The 20850-nt window shown below is 39.5% G+C and overlaps 4 protein-coding genes across 5 annotated transcripts in view; all 4 read right to left on the bottom strand.

Annotated features, from left to right (window-relative positions):
• Positions 1 to 20850, bottom strand: part of apoc2 (apolipoprotein C-II) — a 165241-nt gene that overhangs the window by 46653 nt on the left and 97738 nt on the right. The window contains exons 1-4 of one of the 2 annotated variants that reach the window (XM_077211687.1): positions 9305 to 9400; positions 9144 to 9200; positions 8652 to 8784; positions 8443 to 8550 (exon numbers count right to left, since the gene is read on the bottom strand). The exons of the other annotated variant lie outside the window; for it this stretch is intronic. Of the exons in view, the coding sequence (XP_077067802.1) occupies positions 8443 to 8550; positions 8652 to 8784; positions 9144 to 9183 (281 nt within the window). The 5' untranslated portion in view covers positions 9184 to 9200; positions 9305 to 9400. Of the gene's footprint in view, positions 1 to 8442; positions 8551 to 8651; positions 8785 to 9143; positions 9201 to 9304; positions 9401 to 20850 lie in introns of those variants that run through there. 2 annotated transcript variants of the gene reach the window in all.
• On the bottom strand, positions 1819 to 3185 carry LOC143721193 (uncharacterized). Its single transcript, XM_077211444.1, has 3 exons — positions 3134 to 3185; positions 2876 to 3026; positions 1819 to 2783 (listed from the first exon to the last, which is right to left on the bottom strand). The coding sequence occupies exons 1-3, from the start codon at positions 3171 to 3173 to the stop codon at positions 2207 to 2209; spliced, it is 768 nt and encodes a 255-aa protein (XP_077067559.1). The 5' UTR covers positions 3174 to 3185; the 3' UTR covers positions 1819 to 2206.
• Positions 5492 to 6858, bottom strand: LOC143721340 (uncharacterized). Its single transcript, XM_077211635.1, has 3 exons — positions 6807 to 6858; positions 6549 to 6699; positions 5492 to 6456 (listed from the first exon to the last, which is right to left on the bottom strand). Exons 1-3 carry the CDS (start codon positions 6844 to 6846, stop codon positions 5880 to 5882), a joined length of 768 nt encoding a protein of 255 aa, XP_077067750.1. The 5' UTR covers positions 6847 to 6858; the 3' UTR covers positions 5492 to 5879.
• On the bottom strand, positions 10039 to 11764 carry LOC143721183 (uncharacterized). The gene is made up of 4 exons (XM_077211430.1): positions 11687 to 11764; positions 11481 to 11535; positions 11095 to 11245; positions 10039 to 11000 (listed from the first exon to the last, which is right to left on the bottom strand). Exons 2-4 carry the CDS (start codon positions 11518 to 11520, stop codon positions 10424 to 10426), a joined length of 768 nt encoding a protein of 255 aa, XP_077067545.1. The 5' UTR covers positions 11521 to 11535; positions 11687 to 11764; the 3' UTR covers positions 10039 to 10423.

Here is a 20850-nt window from a genome sequence, read left to right as displayed (position 1 = left end):
GAACATTTGACCTAATAAAACAACAAATGATAAAAGACGTTCTGCACAACCTGATAAGATCTGACACATCACCCAAAGCCTCTTGATTTGGTGGCTGCTGGTCTTAAGCATTTTTACTCTTGTCATTTAGCTTTCAATCTAGGAGTTAACTTTATTAACAATGATAATAATTTGCCATTTATTAAGTAAAACATAAAGTGTTTCAAAGTAAATAGACTCCACATAAACTGATTCTGTATCCCATGGAACTGTCGTGATCCCAACTACAGGGATGAAAGAACAGAAAGCTGTTTAATTATTCAATAACAATATTTGGCTGGTTAATCTACAAGAAAATAATTTGTCACTTTATCATATAATTCATGTTCACCAAAGAATTAGAAATAGGCCTACCTAAAATCTAATTTGAATGAGAGATGAGTGAGAGATGAGTGGAATAATGCATTTCTCACCACTAGATAGCACTGCCATTAGTGAAGCTACAGTATATGGGTTAGTAACACTTTATCAATATTTTTTTGAATAATTGTTTACATTAATAACGATCTTATCACTTCCTGCAAGGAGCAAAACATGTATCATGTGCTAAGAGTACATCAGCATTTAGTAAAAATCAAGCCTGAAGTGAAAAGTCAACCTCACATGAAACAGTTGAAGAAAAATGTTCACATTTTTTACTTATCTTCTACATATCAGTGACAAATAATAAAATATGGCAGATGTTTTATTGTTGCAATAACAAGAACAAATGCTAGAAACAATACAATATATTAAATATATTTCACAAATATGAAAACTCAGAAATAACTATGCAGATTAAATCTGGGACGGGAGATTTTCAGTTGATATGGCAAAAGAAATTCTAAATTATTGAAGGATCAAAAGGAATCCCGTTCATAAAATGCCACTGGTCCAAGGAGTTAAGACAGGCTGAGCCTCTTCAAATATGTGATGTGATAAAATTAACTGTTGTTTTTAATCAGTCACCTATTATACATATTGTATTATAATACATAATGGTCTGGTTTCATAGACAGGGCTTAGACTAAGCCAGGATTACACATCAGTTCATTTGAAGCATTTAAGTAGCTTTTATAAACGTGCCTTATAAAAAAAAACAATACTGGTGTGCATCTTCAGACACAACTATGGCACAGACATATTTTCAGATATGTCAGTGCAAGTTGCTTTCAGTTAAAGCAGCTCAAACATGCATTTTAATCTGGAACTAGACTTCAGCCATGTCTGTGAAACCGGGGGAATGTATTTTATTAGAATAATTTTGCACTCTCATTCAGTGCAAGATAACCACTAAGGTCCACAACACATAGTCTAGCATAATCAACAGTGTAAACAGTGAATTATTAAACTCATGTGTTTTTTTTCTGAATTGGATATGGCAATCTTCTACATATCAGGAAAATGTCAATTTTTAGAAAGTTCTCAACCTTTTTTAATCTTTATTATGTGTTACAAGAAATCAGTTGAGATGACCTTTATCATTTCTGCATGTCCATATATGTTATAGAGTTGCTTTGTTTAAGAATCTTTTGTCATTTTTACAGACTTTTAGAAATATTGTATTAATCTGTCTGAGTATTATCTGAGTATTGTATATAGTGTAAAATGCCACACTTCTCATTGGTAGATAACAAGGCCATCTATAACTCCTGTTTTGTCTGGTGATTTTATTAAAAAATATGTCATATGAGCCATGTGCATTTTATGAGGGCTAATCAATTAGATAAAAAAAATGAATATTTAGAATGATAATTCAGCTATGCTGATCTACGTTACTGGACATAGTATTGGGAAACATTGTTAATAAATGGCAGGTGTTTTATTGTTGATAAATAAGACAAATGATACACTTAGCATTTAAAAATTTGCCAGAAGCAACACATTTTCTGTCAGAGGTAATAAAGAGTTGCTAAACTGAAATAAATACACAATAGTTTTTACAGAATGAGAGTAAAATTTCTGCATCTATATAGATGAATGGTTAAGATGTAAACAACAGGATTTTAGTAAAAAATCACTTTTCCTATATATTAGTGTTTGGCCTATCAACTGTAAGACATCTTGTTGATGCCTAATAGTATGATTTAGGTCATGGTTATGGGAGATATGAGAGATTTTGGAGTCACAATTCTCATGGAAGGACAAACAGTTCTGTTAGTGACAAAGGAAGAAGTCTTTGAAGCATCTAATTTCTCTTGATGAAGGACTCATACAGGGAGGTGAGCTGGTCCTTCAGGTCCTGTGCGTAGGGGTCCAGCTTTTCCTTCAGGTCTTCAGCGTAGGGTGTGAGACTCTGCTGGACCATCTGGGCTCTCTCTCTAATCTGGGCCTGAAGATCCTCAGCCAGAGGGGTCACGGTCTTCTGGAACTCCTGCAGACGCTGGTCAACCTTCTCCTTGATTTCAGCGGTGTAGGGCTCCAGCTGAGCCTGCAGCTCCTTCACGCTCTGCTCCAGGTTTCCTCTCAGCTCCTCACTCTTCTGGAGCAGAGTGGCCTTCAGGGTCTCAGCATCCAGGGATTCTGCATATGGAGTCATGGCTGTCCTGAGCTCCTCCACTCTCTGCTGGATCTGGCTCTTGAGGTTGTCAGCATAGGGCTCCAGCTGGTCTCTCACAGTGATCAGGTCCTGGCCCAAACGCTCCCTCAACACTTCAGTCTCTTTGGTGATTCTGGTCATAAGCTCTTCAGCCAGGGGATCCATCTGTTTCTTGAGGGTGACGGCATATTCGCTGGCCACATCGGCACTCTGGGTCAGTCTAGCACTGTTAAATGGAGAAGGACATTTGAGTTGCATATCAGGGCACAAGAAATTGTTTAAATAACAGTGTCCTGCAGGTAAATATTCTTGACTTACTTGACGTCCTGTCCCAGTTGGGAAGACCTGATCATCTTGACGGTTTCCTCTGCGGTTTGTGTTGCCTTTGAAACATAGCTCCAGAATGCATCGGTCAGCTGCTCCAGCTGTGGTTTTGGCTCATCAGCAGAGAATAGGTTGGCCTGGCAACCTGTTGATGGAGCATTTCAGTTTGATCACATGGTATTATTAATAGATTCTGTCAATTTTTCAAGCCTTAAAACATTTTCACATAGTAATTTTCTCTGAATTTCTCACCTGTAAACACAGCAAGTGCAAGAACCACAAGAACCTTCATGGTGTTCAGTTTCAGTCTATAAGTTAAAAGAAAACACTTTTAATGAATGTCTCTGTCTTTTACATAAATGTAAATAGTGCTCTATTTTGAATTTACAAAAAAGTGTGAAAGTTCTTACCCGTGTCAGTCTGGTTTAATTGAAGCTGTCCTGTCTGAAAAACAAGTGTGAAGGTTTCTGCTTCACATCTGTATTTATATAGCATAGAGAGGTGATTGCCATAGTGGAAACCCAAAGTCCAGTGGGTAGTGCCTTGCTGTCACTACTCCACATCATAATGCCCTGACTGTACCTTCAACCACACAGACTTTCAGATTCAGCACAGATAATGGTAACAGTGGAACTTCGTCTTTAAAAGCAGTAATACATTTTTTGATGAAGTTTTAGTTGTGCCAAAATGAAAATACATAAAATATTTCTATGGCTTATCACTTAACATTACAGTGATGTCATTAAAGGGAAGTTTATCTAGAATTCCCCTACTTCCTAAAACAAACATGAAAAGTATACATAACGGCAACATTAATTTAATTAAAATCTTAAAGCCAAAACTGAGCTATCCAGAAAAATCCAATTATTTAAAGTCCATATTAGGTACTAAAACCAGACAGAGCCCCACATTTGAACATTTGACCTAATAAAACAACAAATGATAAAAGACGTTCTGCACAACCTGATAAGATCTGACACATCACCCAAAGCCTCTTGATTTGGTGGCTGCTGGTCTTAAGCATTTTTACTCTTGTCATTTAGCTTTCAATCTAGGAGTTAACTTTATTAACAATGATAATAATTTGCCATTTATTAAGTAAAACATAAAGTGTTTCAAAGTAAATAGACTCCACATAAACTGATTCTGTATCCCATGGAACTGTCGTGATCCCAACTACAGGGATGAAAGAACAGAAAGCTGTTTAATTATTCAATAACAATATTTGGCTGGTTAAACTACAAGAAAATAATTTGTCACTTTATCATATAATTCATGTTCACCAAAGTTGATGAGAAATAGGCCTACCTATAATCTAATTTGAATGAGAGATGAGTGGAATAATGCATTTCTCACCACTAGATAGCACTGCCATTAGTGAAGCTACAGTATATGGGTTAGTTTACACTTTATCAATATTTTTTTAAATAATTGTTTACATTAATAACGATCTTATCACTTCCTGCAAGGAGCAAAACATTTATCATGTGCTAAGAGTACATCAGCATTTAGTAAAAATCAAGCCTGAAGTGAAAAGTCAACCTCACATGAAACAGTTGAAGAAAAATGTTCACATTTTTTACTTATCTTCTACATATCAGTGACAAATAATAAAATATGGCAGATGTTTTATTGTTGCAATAACAAGAACAAATGCTAGAAACAATACAATATATTAAATATATTTCACAAATATGAAAACTCAGAAATAACTATGCAGATTAAATCTGGGACGGGAGATCTTCAGTTGATATGGCAAAAGAAATTCTAAATTATTGAAGGATCAAAAGGAATCCCGTTCATAAAATGCCACTGGTCCAAGGAGTTAAGACAGGCTGAGCCTCTTCAAATATGTGATGTGATAAAATTAACTGTTGTTTTTAATCAGTCACCTATATTGTATTATAATACATAATGGTCTGGTTTCATAGACAGGGCTTAGACTAAGCCAGGATTACACATCAGTTCATTTGAGCATTTAAGTAGCTTTTATAAACGTGCCTTATAAAAAAAAAACAATATTGGTGTGCATCTTCAGACACAACTATGGCACAGACATATTTTCAGATATGTCAGTGCAAGTTGCTTTCAGTTAAAGCAGCTCAAACATGCATTTTAATCTGGAACTAGACTTCAGCCATGTCTGTGAAACCGGGGGAATGTATTTTATTAGAATAATTTTGCACTCTCATTCAGTGCAAGATAACCACTAAGGTCCACAACACATAGTCTAGCATAATCAACACTGTAAGCAGTGAATTATTAAACTCATGTTTTTTTTTTTCTGAATTGGATATGGCAATCTTCTACATATCAGGAAAATGTCAATTTTTAGAAAGTTCTCAACCTTTTTTAATCTTTATTATGTGTTACAAGAAATCAGTTGAGATGACCTTTATCATTTCTGCATGTCCATATATGTTATAGAGTTGCTTTGTTTAATAATCTTTGTCACTTTTACAGACTTTTAGAAATATTGTATTAATCTGTCTGAGTATTATCTGAGTATTGTATATAGTGTAAAATGCCACACTTCTCATTGGTAGATAACGAGGCCATCTATAACTCCTGTTTTGTCTGATGATTGTCTGGACATAGTATTGAGAAACATTGTTAATAAATGGCAGGTGTTTTATTGTTGATAAATAAGACAAATGATACACTTAGCATTTATAAATTTGCCAGAAGCAACACATTTTCTGTCAGAGGTAATAAAGAGTTGCTAAACTGAAATAAATACACAATAGTTTTTACAGAATGAGAGTAAAATGTCTGCATCTATATAGATGAATGGTTAAGATGTAAACAACAGGATTTTAGTAAAAAATCACTTTTCCTATATATTAGTGTTTGGCCTATCAACTGTAAGACATCTTGTTGATGCCAAATAGTATGATTTAGGTCATGGTTACGGGAGATATGAGAGATTTTGGAGTCACAATTCTCATGGAAGAACAAACAGTTCTGTTAGTGACAAAGGAAGAAGTCTTTGAAGCATCTAATTTCTCTTGATGAAGGACTCATACAGGGAGGTGAGCTGGTCCTTCAGGTCCTGTGCGTAGGGGTCCAGCTTTTCCTTCAGGTCTTCAGCGTAGGGTGTGAGACTCTGCTGGACCATCTGGGCTCTCTCTCTAATCTGGGCCTGAAGATCCTCAGCCAGAGGGGTCACGGTCTTCTGGAACTCCTGCAGACGCTGGTCAACCTTCTCCTTGATTTCAGCGGTGTAGGGCTCCAGTTGAGCCTGCAGCTCCTTCACGCTCTGCTCCAGGTTTCCTCTCAGCTCCTCACTCTTCTGGAGCAGAGTGGCCTTCAGGGTCTCAGCATCCAGGGATTCTGCATATGGAGTCATGGCTGTCCAGAGCTCCTCCACTCTCTGCTGGATCTGGCTCTTGAGGTTGTCAGCATAGGGCTCCAGCTGGTCTCTCACAGTGATCAGGTCTTGGCCCAAACGCTCCCTCAACACTTCAGTCTCTTTGGTGATTCTGGTCATAAGCTCTTCAGCCAGGGGATCCATCTGTTTCTTGAGGGTGACAGCATATTCGCTGGCCACATCGGCACTCTGGGTCAGTCTAGCACTGTTAAATGGAGAAGGACATTTGAGTTTCATATCAGGGCACAAGAAATAGTCTAAATAACAGTGTCATGCAGGTAAATATTCTTGACTTACTTGACGTCCTGTCCCAGTTGGGAAGACCTGATCATCTTGACGGTTTCCTCTGCGGTTTGTGTTGCCTTTGAAACATAGCTCCAGAATGCATCGGTCAGCTGCTCCAGCTGTGGTTTGGGCTCATCAGCAGAGAATAGGTTAGCCTGGCAACCTGTTGATGGAGCATTTCAGTTTGATCACATGGTATTGTTAATAGATTCTGTCAATTTTTCAAGCATTAAAACATTTTCACATAGTAATTTTCTCTGAATTTCTCACCTGTAAACACAGCAAGTGCAAGAACCACAAGAACCTTCATGGTGTTCAGTTTCAGTCTATAAGTTAAAAGAAAACACTTTTAATGAATGTCTCTGTCTTTTACATAAATGTAAATAGTGCTCTATTTTGAATTTACAAAAAAGTGTGAAAGTTCTTACCCGTGTCAGTCTGGTTTAATTGAAGCTGTCCTGTCTGAAAAACAAGTGTGAAGGTTTCTGCTTCACATCTGTATTTATATAGCATAGAGAGGTGATTGCCATAGTGGAAACCCAAAGTCCAGTGGGTAGTGCCTTGCTGTCACTACTCCACATCATAATGCCCTGACTGTACCTTCAACCACACAGACTTTCAGATTCAGCACAGATAATGGTAACAGTGGAACTTCGTCTTTAAAAGCAGTAATACATTTTTTGATGAAGTTCTAGTTGTGCCAAAATGAAAATACATAAAATATTTCTATGGCTTATCACTTAACATTACAGTGATGTCATTAAAGGGAAGTGAATCTAGAATTCCCCTACTTCCTAAAACAAACATGAAAAGTATACATAACTGCAACATTAATTTAATTAAAATCTTAAAGCCTAAACTGAGCTATCCAGAAAAATCCAATTATTTAAAGTCCATATTAGGTACTAAAACCAGACAGAGCCCCACATTTGAACATTTGACCTAATAAAACAACAAATGATAAAAGACGTTCTGCACAACCTGATAAGATCTGACACATCACCCAAAGCCTCTTGATTTGGTGGCTGCTGGTCTTAAGCATTTTTACTCTTGTCATTTAGCTTTCAATCTAGGAGTTAACTTTATTAACAATGATAATAATTTGCCATTTATTAAGTAAAACATAAAGTGTTTCAAAGTAAATAGACTCCACATAAACTGATTCTGTATCCCATGGAACTGTCGTGATCCCAACTACAGGGATGAAAGAACAGAAAGCTGTTTAATTATTCAATAACAATATTTGGCTGGTTAAACTACAAGAAAATAATTTGTCACTTTATCATATAATTCATGTTCACCAAAGTTGATGAGAAATAGGCCTACCTATAATCTAATTTGAATGAGAGATGAGTGGAATAATGCATTTCTTACCACTAGATAGCTCATGTGCTAAGAGTACATCAGCATTTAGAAAAAATCAAGCCTGAAGTGAAAGGTCAACCTCACATGAAACAGTTGAAGAAAAATGTTCACATTTTCTACTTATCTCCTACATATCAGTGACAAATAATAAAATATGGCAGATGTTTTATTGTTGCAATAACAAGAACAAATGCTAGAAACAATATAATATATGAAATATATTTCACAAATATGAAAACTCAATAATAACTCTGCAGATTAAATCTGGGATGGGAGATCTTCAGTAGATGCAGCAAAATATTTTTTCATTTCCTGCAGATTTTGGTCCACATTCTCCTTGATTTCAGCAGTGTAGGGCTCCAGCTGAGCCTGCAGCTCCTTCACGCTCTGCTCCAGGTTTCCTCTCAGCTCCTCACTCTTCTGGAGCAGAGTGGCCTTCAGGGTCTCAGCATCCAGGGATTCTGCATATGGAGTCATGGCTGACCTGAGCTCCTCCACTCTCTGCTGGATCTGGCTCTTGAGGTTGTCAGCATAGGGCTCCAGTTTCTCTCTCAAGGTGTTGAGGTCCTGGCCCAAACGCTCCCTCAACACTTCAGTCTCCTCTGTGATTTTGGTCATCATATCTTCAGATGGAGGAGTCTGTGTTAGTCTAGTGTGGGGATGTGGAGGGGAAAGGTGTAATTTATGTTTGGTAACAGAAAATATTTCTAATTATAATAAAAAATAATATTGCTGATAAATATGACTTACTTGACTTCCTGTCCCAGCTGGGAAGTTTCATCAGTAGTATGCACTGCTTGGGCAATATAGTTCCAGAATGCATTTATTAAGTGTTCCAGATGTGGATTTGGCTTCTCTTCATTAGATAAGTTGGCTTTGCAGCCTGTTGTGGGAATTGAAAATATCAGTTGGTTCAAATGTCATTTTGGAGGTAAACAGAAAATTACAATTTGTGCACAGAGGAGAGAAAGCCCTACAGGGTTGGAATAGCATATTTTTAACATATGTTTTCTTATAATTTAGCTTCTTCAAACAGTGTAGAAGTAGGATGTTCCTTCAAAACTATAGTCAAGCTTCTACTCACAAGCCTAGATCAAAAGTGTTTTAAGATCACAAGAAACGAATGTATAATGTATCCAAACTTTTGACTGGTAGGACCTGATTTAATATCCTGTTTGGAATTTGGAACCTTTTTTTCTTCTTCTTTTTTCAGTACTTTATATCAATGGTTATATAGCTAACCTGTAAAAACAGCCAATGCAAAAATCACAAGAGCCTTCATAGTTTTCAGGGCGTAGCCTGTAAAATAACAACACATTTTTTATTTAAACAGTTTAATATAATGTAGAACATTTTATATAAAACAATTTTTAAACTGGTATATAGGATAAGTCTCTTCTTACCTTTGTCAGTATGATTTAATTTAGACTGTCCAGTGTGAATAGCATGTGTGGTGATGACTGTTTCGTTTCTGTATTTAAATAGTATTGGGAGTGTTATTTTATTATCCAGTGGATGTTTTTACTTAGATATGTTGTGACTACACACTCTGTGTGACAATATGTGCAGATCTGTACGTCATTTGAAAGGACCGGGTCAATGAGTTACTGCGTACACCTGCGTCAGCACTGATAATGGAGTACAGACATTAACATAATGTATGATCTTTCATTATTACAGCTAGAAGTGACTAGAAAAGGTCAATTTTTGGAAAGTTCTCAACCTTATCTAATCATTATGACCTTCATAATTTCTGCATATCCATATATGTTATAGAGTTGCTTTATTTAAATAATCTTTCATCACTCCTACAAACTTTTACACATTTTGTATTAATCTGTCTGAGTATTGTGAGTATTGTCTGAGTATATATATATATATATATATATATATATATATATATATATATATATATATATATATATATTATATAGTGTTGAATGCCACACTTCTCATGGATAGATAACACGGCCATTTATAACTCCTGTTTTGTCTGGTGATTTTTATAAAAAAATATGTCATATTAGCCTTGTGCATTTTCTGAGTGCTACTTAATTAGATGAAAAAAAAATTATATTTTGAATGATAATTCAGCTATGCTGATCTACGTTACTGGACATAATATTCAGAAACACTGTTAATAAATGGCAGGTGTTTTATTGTTGATAAATAAGACAAATGATACACTTGGCATTTATAAATTTGCAAGAAGCAACACATTTTCTGTCAGAGGTAATAAAGAGTTGCTAAACTGAAATAAATACACAATAGTTTTTACAGAAAGAGAGCAACATTTCTGTATCTATATAGATGAATGGTTAAGATGTAAACAACAGGATTTTAGTAAAAAATCACTTTTCCTATATATTAGTGTTTGGCCTATCAACTGTAAGACATCTTGTTGATGCCTATTAGTATGATTTAGGTCATGGTTATGGGAGATATGAGGGATTTTGGAGTCACGATTCTCATGGAAGGACAAACAGTTCTGTTAGTGACAAAGGAAGAAGTCTTTGAAGCATCTAATTTCTCTTGATGAAGGACTCATACAGGGAGGTGAGCTGGTCCTTCAGGTCCTGTGCGTAGGGGTCCAGCTTTTCCTTCAGGTCTTCAGCGTAGGGTGTGAGACTCTGCTGGACCATCTGGGCTCTCTCTCTAATCTGGGCCTGAAGATCCTCAGCCAGAGGGGTCACGGTCTTCTGGAACTCCTGCAGACGCTGGTCAACCTTCTCCTTGATTTCAGCGGTGTAGGGCTCCAGCTGAGCCTGCAGCTCCTTCACGCTCTGCTCCAGGTTTCCTCTCAGCTCCTCACTCTTCTGGAGCAGAGTGGCCTTCAGGGTCTCAGCATCCAGGGATTCTGCATATGGAGTCATGGCTGTCCTGAGCTCCTCCACTCTCTGCTGGATCTGGCTCTTGAGGTTGTCAGCATAGGGCTCCAGCTGGTCTCTCACAGTGATCAGGTCTTGGCCCAAACGCTCCCTCAACACTTCAGTCTCTTTGGTGATTCTGGTCATAAGCTCTTCAGCCAGGGGATCCATCTGTTTCTTGAGGGTGACAGCATATTCGCTGGCCACATCGGCACTCTGGGTCAGTCTAGTACTGAGATGTGAAAAGTTGAAATATTTATTTATGTTAATGAAGCGCAAGATTTTAGTTTTTCAAACATAAACTGAGACTTATGGACATTACTTACTTGACTTCCTGACCCAGTTGAGATTCTCTGATCATTTTCAGGGTGTCCTCTGCGGTGCGTGTGGCCTGGGCAACATAGCTCCAGAATGCATCAGTCAACTGCTCAAGCTGTGGCTTGGGCTCATCAGCATAAAAAAGGTTGGCTTGGCAACCTGGAAAAAAAATACAAATAATTTTAAGTCCACCAGACAGTTTCTAATCTACTCAAACAGCTAAATATTGCAGTATATATTTGGTATGGTATTTCAACATGAAATTAAAGACTAAAATTCAATGGAAGTCTTGAATTCTTGACATAGGCTTTATCGACGTAATATTACAAAATGTGTTGATAAATAGGTAAGGCGTTTCAGCTTCTTGGTCACAAAAGACAACAACATGATTTACCGGTGAATGCCACACAGGCAAGAATCAGATACAGTTTCATCTTCACAGTTGTTTGCTAAAAAGGAGTAAAAAATAAATGTTATTCACATTTGCATGTTTAAAACATTTAATATTGTTTTGCACAATGTTTTTTACTGACACTAAAATGATATTTGTTATAGTATTATAATAATTTATTATAGACTGTTAATCTTTTAAAAAATTACCTTCAAGTCCCCAGGTATTGCTTAGTCCAGTAACTCTCTGTGAGTCCAGACAGTCTGAGGCTTTATATATATGTGTGTGTGTGTGTGTGTGTGTGTGTGTGTGTGTGTGTGTGTGTGTGTGTGTGTGTGTGTGTGTGTGTGTGTGTGTGTGTGTGTGTGTGTGTGTGTGTGTGTGTGTGTGTGTGCACAGTTAAATAATCTACAGAAGAGAATCAAAGTCCAGCATCTAGTGCCATGCTGTCAGTGTCACTCCCCCCACAACCTGCTGTAACATGATGTTGTGCTTTGAACCTACTGATAATGAATCTACAAATGAATCGCTTTAGACAACCTTTCTCTTGACTCTAGCAAGAGCCATGGTGTATTTAGTGGGAATTTAACTCAATCTCTGTTGTAAGCTTTGGATAATGAGATCTTTGAAATTAATACATGTTTTGAATTCACAAATAAGAATACTTTTATAAGCAAATGGGTAGAAAATGTTATTTCTCTTAATTTGTATTTAATATTTTTAATCAAGCACTATAGAGTTATGACCTTTGTGTCTTCACAGTATTTATAGTTCAGATTAGGATGTAAACTTTCAACTGAGAGGCAGTTGTCTTAAAGTTGTCACCTTTATGTCTGTTTGTTATTGTAAACTTTTCTTTTGCAATTTACTTTTACTAGACTATAAAATTAAGATTATATATAATGTGAAAATTAAGAATAAGTATACATTTTGTCATGATACATTCTGTAGAAAACATATGACTTGAAAGAGTGCTTTTAAAATGTTTCTAATCAATTGGGACTGTATGCAGGCTGTTGCAAGTCTCAAGTCAAGTCACCTTCATTTACATAGCGCTTTTAACAATAAAGATTTTTTTCAAAGCAGCTTTACAGTGATAATAGAAAATGAATGCGGCTGTACAGCAGCTATAGAAGAAAGTCATTGTCTAGTTTATGTAAGTTTTGGATTTATTAATTTCCGTTGTCATTTTCTCAAGCCATGTGATATGTTTATGTGACAATCACCAAAAATAATAATTTATTATTGTGATTTAGAATTTTTTTGTTTTTTTTACATTTAGTCATTTTTGAGGTTTGAAAGCCTCAGCGTACATCTATTGAAATTACATAAAAAAGGGAGAACAGTTCATTATTCACAAATTCTCATTTTTGTGTTCCACACAATAAAGAAAGTCGAATCTTATTCTGATTCTGATTATAGTAAAGGTTTGGATAATAACAAGAGGGTAAATTAATATTAATTTTGGGGTAAACTGTGCCTTTAAGACAATAGTGGTTTTGAATTAAAAAAAAAAAAAAATAAGATCAATAGGTCTGCTCAAGGACAATGGTGCTTTTGTTGAGTAGATTTTGTTGAAAACATTACATGTGGATTTTGACCAAATGCTTTTGTGATTCTATAACACTAATAACTGTATTCCAAAGATTCTTTAAATGCTTTTATTAGTACTTTAGAGACTTGAGCTCCCCACATTCACTTAGATTGTATATTTTCAGTGTACATAATTTGATGTGATCATTTGTGTTGAGCTTTGATTTGCAAGTAAGAGTTGTTGTTTTCACATAAATCAAGCTATAAAGTTTACACTAAGTGGCTCATTCAGCATTATTATACACGTTCTGTAAAACCCAAAACCAGACCTCTCTCGTCATCCAGCCAGCGTGGAGGGGCAGAGTCCGCTTACAACACTTTTACTGTATATCTGATTTCCTCCACACATAAAACATTTACTGTAGCCTTAGGAATTCAGAGTACAGAAAAAAAAAACATGCAATCTTTGTCACTCTCTTATGAGAATGTGCTATTTTTTGTAAACATAGTGTAAACCTATTTTCATGAGGTTTCATGTAGCCTATGTTTCATTGTCCACAAAGAACTAAAAAGTAAAACATCTTAATTTAAACCAGACTTTATGCAGGATGACCCACAAATGCATGCAAATAGAACAAGTTACAAGGAATTTTAAAAAAATTATACCTGTTTATCATAAACATAATTTACATGTTTTTGTCTCGTAATATTGTGGGTAAGATCAAAGATCTGATCTGAGTACCATTCATTTGTCAAATACACAAGCAGTTTAACTTAAACAATCTGTGTCTTGCACTGCCAAATGACGAGATGTCATCCACTCTTTTGTCTGAAGGAGATGTGCAGGCAAACCGGATGCATGGCAACGAGACACAGCGTGTCATTCCCCTTCTCAGGGAAACAAGGTTACATATTGTACCTAAGACGCTTCCTTTCAAAGTGGAACTTCAACGCTGCGTCGACAATGACGCTATGGGGAACAAATACACACAATGCCATGCTGAGGGGATGCCTGCATCACTAAGTTGTGAGTATGCACAAACATAATGGGAAAAGCATAAATTGACTCTACAGATTACTTTGGAGTCAGAGCGTGTTAATCCCCAGGGCGCAAATGCAGCACATTCCTTAGTGGAGCCACTCCATAAGCCCAATATCTCAAATAGCAAGAGAAGTTAACCAGGCTTCTAGTTCCCTATGAGTCGGTCACTACAACGTAGGTCATGACCGACCAATAGGAATCTCATTAGAGAAGCAATCTACTTCGAGTGAAACTAAAACAAGCAAATACACATTGGTGTGCAATCATTTGCATCAGCTGCGCGCCCTCGTTAGCACGGTGTAGCGTTTATACGCCCGTATAAATATAACTAATTATTATTCATAACGGATTATGATCAGTAATTCATAATTTAATTATTTTCAGAATTTACTGTAGCAGAATCAATAGTATGATCATTTTATCAGTTCATCCAATGAACGGAAAGCATAAACAATTATAAATTCTAGGAAATATTATATATTCCTGGCCAAGAAAGACTAATTCCCAGCTAACAGCTAAATTTAGAAATAATTCAAGGGTAAAAGCACAGGTAGCTTTAGATCGCAGTTCAAGACAATAAATCTGCAAGCACATAACACAAGACAATTATGTTTAAAATATGAACAAGACTTTATTGATTATCCTAGAACATAAAACTAATATCTAAAGTAAACACACGCACACAAACATTCATACGAGTTGCAGAAAGAAGAGAGTGAGGAAAGAATGAGTTTTAAGAGTGAGATGGTGAAATCCCAAGTTTCTATATGCACTTATAAGACATGACCTGAACGAACCATCAATCATTAATGTAACCCTTCTATCGTTTCTTAGGCGGGTTATGCAATTTTATCAATATACACCAGTTCAGTCTGGAGGCTATTTGCTTGTCCTTGCGTTGCTTTTGGGGATTCCTTTTCCGTAGTAAAGGGGGTTTCCCGGTCCGTTCGTTTGGCTGATCTTCTCGTGTGCCTGGATAGATCTTGGACAGCCAGTCACGTGGTGTTTTGGCGCGGATGAACGAAAGTCTGTGAAGTTGGAAGCTGGTTTTGCAGTTGAAACGTTAAAACGAAACTTTGCAGTAAAACTTAACTTAGAACCGAGACTTTTAACGAGAAAATAAAGAAAAACTTAGAAAGAAAGAAAATTGAGACGAGAGTAGATGATGATGGCTTGAATGAAGCTGTTGAACCCGTTCTTCTGATCTTAATTTGGGTTCTTCGTCTCTACGCGTCTACATGGTTACTATAACCATCGTCTGCTCCACCCGACTTGTTGTTCTGCCGAGACCTTCTTCGAGAGAGAGCCCGCCAGACCTCTGTTCTATTCTTCTAGCGCATTATTCTACTAAATTCCTGTTCGGGTCTAAGGTTTTAAACTCAAGTGTTTTGTCCCGCCTCCTGGAGGAATTTGGAATTCGGACAATAAGATACTATATGGTTATTTGAGAAGGGGGTCTTTTCTATCCCCCCCTTTCTCTCATTGTGAATCATGTGTTATCTGTGTGGTCTGCTTACTCATCAGCTCGAACAGAGGATTCAGTTTAGACATAATTTCCATTTTAAGAACATAAACATTTTTACACAGATTTCAATCAAGCCACCTTCTGAATTATATGAGCATAATGATAGGAAACACAATACCCTTTCATTCACACAGGTAATAGTTACAACAATTAGATGACTTATATGTGATTAAGCATAATAGACACATACAGGGGTCATAGACACACTATAGAATTATGTAGTTGAACGATGTTTGATTATAAGTTCGTCAATAATTGTTTTGTGATGATTGTATGCATTTTTATATGAAAAGTCTCTTGTCTCTGTGGTTTTTACGAGGTCTCAACAATGAGGTCATTCAAAGGTCTTCAAGAAGGGGGAAGTCTGTTTTACATCTCTGTCATGGGACCTTGGTCCTTAAGAAAGACGTAGTCTGTTAGTCGCAGGGGTCAGGTGACCTCTTGTTAGGGCCTCTTGTTTCACCATTTCTGAACAGATCTGTTTTGCCAAATTATAAAACATTGACAACGTTCTTCCTTTATTTAAACAATAAAAGGTCCTTCTGGTTGCAGATTATCTGGAGCCTATGGCTCTGGGTCTGGTGATTTGATTCTGGAATGTGAAGACTCTTTGTGGGATTATGTATGAACAGTCACCTAAAAGCTTCAATTGTGTTTGGTTCATTCTCATTGTCACTACAACGGGTATAAACGAGCAGCTGGTGGATTGCACTTCAGTTTTTTCGCAGTTTTTTCGCCAACACTTCGATGCTGCTACAAGTATTACAAGCCTTTCTTGCTGACTGCTTCTCTTTTGGTGCGGGTGTGACGGCACTTCAGCATGAACAGCCTTCTCTCTCAGAGCAATAAAAAGCTGTTTTAACAGCTGGTCACGGGATGGTCATTCTCGCTGCCTCGTGTGTCTGGGCCTCGAACAAGCTGTGGCAGCGTTCGTGGATGAGTCATGTACCCATTGTGGGAAGATGAAAAATCTCGGAGCTGAGGTCGAGACTCTTGTTCCTGCAAAAGGGCGGAGTCCCTGTGCCTCTGCCTCGTTCCAATCGTCCCCAGAGGGTTGCTACGGGCAGTGATACGGGTGACCTGAGGATTACGGTGAGCACGCTTCCTTCGGGGAACCAACCCCCTAGGAACCCTCACCCCTCCCATGCTCCGCAGCCAGTTGAGCTACCAGATGAACGGGCTGGACGACCCTCGAGGTGTGTACCAGTTGTTAATTTTGGTGCTCCCCGCGACGACCAGATGTCGATCGCTGCATCGGAGGGTGGGTCAGAAGTCTCTGCGGACGACGGCTCGGACCCGCTGCCTCCTTCGGGTGTGCCAGCGGTGCCCGAGTCGGACCCGAAAATGATGGCCATGCTATTCTCGGGCCGCCAACAGGGTTGGGCTCGTGTGGAACCCTCCACTGTGTCCCGAACCCTCAAGGCTGGACGATTGGTATCTCGGGGTGGCGCGTGCTGGTTCACAGCAACCCATCCCACTGCCTTCCTTCCCGGAGGTGCATGAGGAGCTCACAGGGACGTGGACAGGCACCTTTCACTGCCAGAAACCGTTCCAGTGGCTCCTCCTCCCTCACCACCCTTGATGGCGGGGCAGCTAAGGGATACACACGTATCCCGACAGTGGAACGGGCCGTTGCCATGCAACTGTGCCCTAACTCCACTTGGCGCGGAGAACCGTGTCTTCCTTCCCGGGCCTGTAAGTACAGAGCTTACAGAGCCTGCGGGGAAGCTGCCTCTGCCATGCACGCTATGGCGTTGCTGCAGGTCCATCAGGCCAAGGCACTTAAGGGACTGCACGAGGGTGGTCACAATCCACAAGTTCTCGAGGAACTTCGACCGCATCGCTCCATCCCCCGGAATCAATTTTCCCCCTGGAAAATCCTGTGTTTCGTTTTCTTTGTGCTCTGCCGCTGGCCTAAAACCTGCGGTACCCAAATTTTCAATAAAAGAGCAGTTTCTTTCATCTCTGGGTCCAAAGAGGACCCGGAGAGTAGTGGAGGGACAGAATCCTCTCCACTCTCTTCCGCCTCCTCTGTCGCCAGTGGGCAGCTGTGTGCGGTCCAAGAATGCCACCAAGCTGCCTCCTGCCCCCCCTGCCCCGTGGAACCAGGTAAGTGCTGCACAGCACACTCAGACGCCGCTACCAGCCGCCTCCCAGAGAGAGAGCCCGTGCCGTGTCCCTGTGTTCCACCTCGCTGCCCCACTCCGGGATGCCTACGGTCCCTTTGGTCCCGCTTGTACGGTCTCTGAGAGCCTGGTTAGCGCTTCCCATGCCGTCTCGCTGGCTCATTCGGACCATCATGCTCAGCTATGCGATTCAGTTCGCCCGGCGTCCCACCAAGTTTCGGGCCATCCACTCCACTACAGTGAGAGCAGCCGATGCCCATGTCTTGTGTGCGGAGACCGCAGTCCTACTTGCGAGGGACGCGATAGAGCCGGTCCCTCCAGCCGATATGAGGTCAGGGCATTACAGTCCCTACTTCATTGTACCCAAGAAAGGTGGTGGGTTGCGACCGATTTTGGACCTGCGAGTTTTGAATCCGAGCCTTCACAAGCTACCGTTCAAAATGCTCATGCAGATACGCATTTCCGTATGCATCCGTCCCCAAGATTGGTTTGCAGCGGTCGACCTGAAGGACGCGTACTTTCATGTCTCGATTCTTCCTCAACACAGGCCGTTCCTGCACTTTGCGTTCGAGAGTCGAGCATATCAGTACAAGGTCTTACCCTCCGGGCTGTCCCTGTCCCCCCGTGTCTTCACGAAAGTCACGGAGGGGGCCCTTGTTCCCATGAGAGAACAGGGCGTTCGCATCCTCAACTATCTCGACGACTGGCTAATTCTAGCACACTCTCGAAATCAGCTTTGCGAACACAGGGACCTCGTGCTCAGGCACCTCAGCCAGCTGGGTCTTCAGGTCAACTGGGAAAAGAGAAAACTCTCCCCTGTGCAGAGGATCTCTTTTCTCGGTATGGAGTTGGAGTCGGTCACACAGACAGCGCGCCTCACGGAGCAGTGTGCCCAGTCGGTGCTGAACTGCTTGAACACGTTCAAAGGCAGGACGGCGGTCCCACTGAAATTCTTTCATAGGCTCCTTGGGCATATGGCAGGACATCTTGCCCTGACCCGCTTGAAAAGACGGCTACAGGGCAGGGACGTGCTGGTCCGTACGGACAACACTGCGACCGTTGTGTACATCACCCGACAAGGTGGTCTATGTGTGACAAGTGAGTGTGACAAGTGGTATGTGAAATTATAGTTCATAAATCATTAATACATTTACAATAGTCTGTTATATTAGAATGCATATTAAGTTTTGTCACTGGTTAGAATTAGACAACGAGTAATATTAAGAAGTTGAATACAGTTAATGCGGATCTTCGTCTGTATGGGTTAATTATTCGTCGATCTGTTGGTAATGCCTTGGGGTTTCAGTAGGGGGATCGCGCGCGCGCTTCTCTTCCTCATTCAATACAGACGAGTGAAGGCGAGAGCTGCGTGTGTGTGTTTCTTCAACCTTCTCCCGTTCTTTTCCCCTTTTTAAGGTATTTGCCACTAACAAAGCAATGTAAACTCGAACACATGTTGGTAATACATTTCGTTATGTTACTGTGGTTTTATATGAGAAAAGAGACGTTTTTGCACTGTTTAAAGAGTTTCGTGCTAACAGAGAAAATGTGTAACGTTATGCTAGCAGCAGAAGACCTCATGGCTCCGTCGTGCCCGAGTCTCGCCATATACTAGTGTACACTTTGTCGTTGGTGTTTAAGTTAGCTACTGGTACGTCACATTTTTGCTGTAAGATTCATTGTGTATTTATCACTATAAGGCCGAGTTCATTTCATGCTGAGACAATGAATACTGTTAAAAATATATAATCCATTTTAGTTTTATGTGAGAACTCATTTAAAAAGGAGTATTATGTAATTTGATAACTTTGTTTAAAACAATTCACATTGCATATGGTAATTTAGTTGAAAGGATGATTTAGAATGCATTAAGAAGATACTTGTGACTGTGGTTCTGAATCTGATGAGTGCATGCATATTGAAATGTATGTTTTTTGTATACATTGTTCAAAAACTCATTCAATACAGACGAGTGAAGGCGAGAGCTGCGTGTGTGTGTTTCTTCAACCTTCTCCCGTTCTTTTCCCCTTTTTAAGGGCACAACATTTGGAGGCACCGCTGGGATGTTTGGCTTGAGGATCACCCCTGAGCTGTAAGTGGAGTCCTTGCGTCGATCATCCCTTCAAACAACCCAGGTATCAGAGAAAAAAGTTCAGCAAGGCAGTGGAAGTGGTCTTCAGACGAACCTGGCACCTTGTATCCTAAAGTGAGCAAAACTGACCACTAGGGAGCAGCAAGAGGCCAATTAAGTCAGATTTACAATCATTTTTACTGCTTATACCCTCTCTGATAAAATGGAGTCCGAATTGGAGAAGCTGCAACTGGAGATTAAAGGAGCGTTGTACAAACTGACTGTCGAACAGCTGATTAAAGTATGCAATGCACTGCAGATTTCAGGAACGGGGAAAGAATATGTAACTGGTAAAACTCGCAGTCAAGTGATTCACATGTAATAAAGTATCTTGAACGGGAAGAATTGGCCGACCTAGAGGATGAGGGTATGTCAGACCTCCTTAGCGTATACGACATAATAGACTAAATCGATACGGCAACAAACGTAAGTGAATGGGAGATCTCCAGTCAAACTGAGTTACAGGAAAACCTCCAGAAAGAGGTAGAAGCTCTAAGGCTGTCGTTGAAAGAAAAAGAGAACGCAATGTATGACCTAATGAAAACAAGCACGAACCCCCCTGCCAGTTCCAGCAAGCCAGAAAACAATATGGCCCCAGCACCCCCTAATGGCTCCATGTGGCGCAAAGATTTTAAGATATCTGGCCAGATAGGCGAGCCAGGCCAAAAAGATAGGCTAACATTTTCCAGTCTGGCCAAGCAAATTGAAAGTGGGCTCAGCAAAGGTTATCCAGAGTCAGAGATTATTGATGCTGTAATCCGTGCTATCACACCAGGCCTGCAGTTACGAAGTTACCTTGAAGGGAAAGACAAATTAACACTGCCTGCCCTTCGTAGAATCCTCAGGTGTCATTACCAGGAGAGAGGCGCCACAGAGTTATATAAACAACTCACTTCTGAGGTTCAAAACAGTAAAGAGACGCCCCAAAACTTCCTGATAAGGGCAATGGACTTGAGACAAAAAATCCTTTTTGCTTCTCAGGAAGCTGATTCAAGTCTAAAATATGACCCAGTACT

This window comes from Siphateles boraxobius, unplaced genomic scaffold, assembly GCF_051911475.1.
Source record: "Siphateles boraxobius isolate OS27281-9 unplaced genomic scaffold, OSU_SipBor_1 12, whole genome shotgun sequence".
NCBI classification, from domain to species: Eukaryota; Metazoa; Chordata; class Actinopteri; order Cypriniformes; family Leuciscidae; genus Siphateles; species Siphateles boraxobius.
The sequence above is the reverse complement of the archived record's forward strand: the minus strand, read 5'-3'. Positions and strand labels throughout refer to the sequence as shown.

Excerpts from the sequence above, each read along its gene's own strand:
- LOC143721193 (XM_077211444.1), bottom strand. The coding sequence starts at position 3,173 with ATGAAGGTTCTTGTGGTTCTTGCACTTGCTGTGTTTACAG. Across the intron at positions 3,027-3,133 it reads TGCACTTGCTGTGTTTACAG|GTTGCCAGGCCAACCTATTC; the intron begins GTGAGAAATTCA and ends CTCCATCAACAG. Across the intron at positions 2,784-2,875 it reads CAACTGGGACAGGACGTCAA|TGCTAGACTGACCCAGAGTG; the intron begins GTAAGTCAAGAA and ends TCCATTTAACAG.
- LOC143721183 (XM_077211430.1), bottom strand. The coding sequence starts at position 11,520 with ATGAAACTGTATCTGATTCTTGCCTGTGTGGCATTCACCG. Across the intron at positions 11,246-11,480 it reads TGCCTGTGTGGCATTCACCG|GTTGCCAAGCCAACCTTTTT; the intron begins GTAAATCATGTT and ends TTTTTTTTCCAG. Across the intron at positions 11,001-11,094 it reads CAACTGGGTCAGGAAGTCAA|TACTAGACTGACCCAGAGTG; the intron begins GTAAGTAATGTC and ends TTCACATCTCAG.
- LOC143721340 (XM_077211635.1), bottom strand. The coding sequence starts at position 6,846 with ATGAAGGTTCTTGTGGTTCTTGCACTTGCTGTGTTTACAG. Across the intron at positions 6,700-6,806 it reads TGCACTTGCTGTGTTTACAG|GTTGCCAGGCTAACCTATTC; the intron begins GTGAGAAATTCA and ends CTCCATCAACAG. Across the intron at positions 6,457-6,548 it reads CAACTGGGACAGGACGTCAA|TGCTAGACTGACCCAGAGTG; the intron begins GTAAGTCAAGAA and ends TCCATTTAACAG.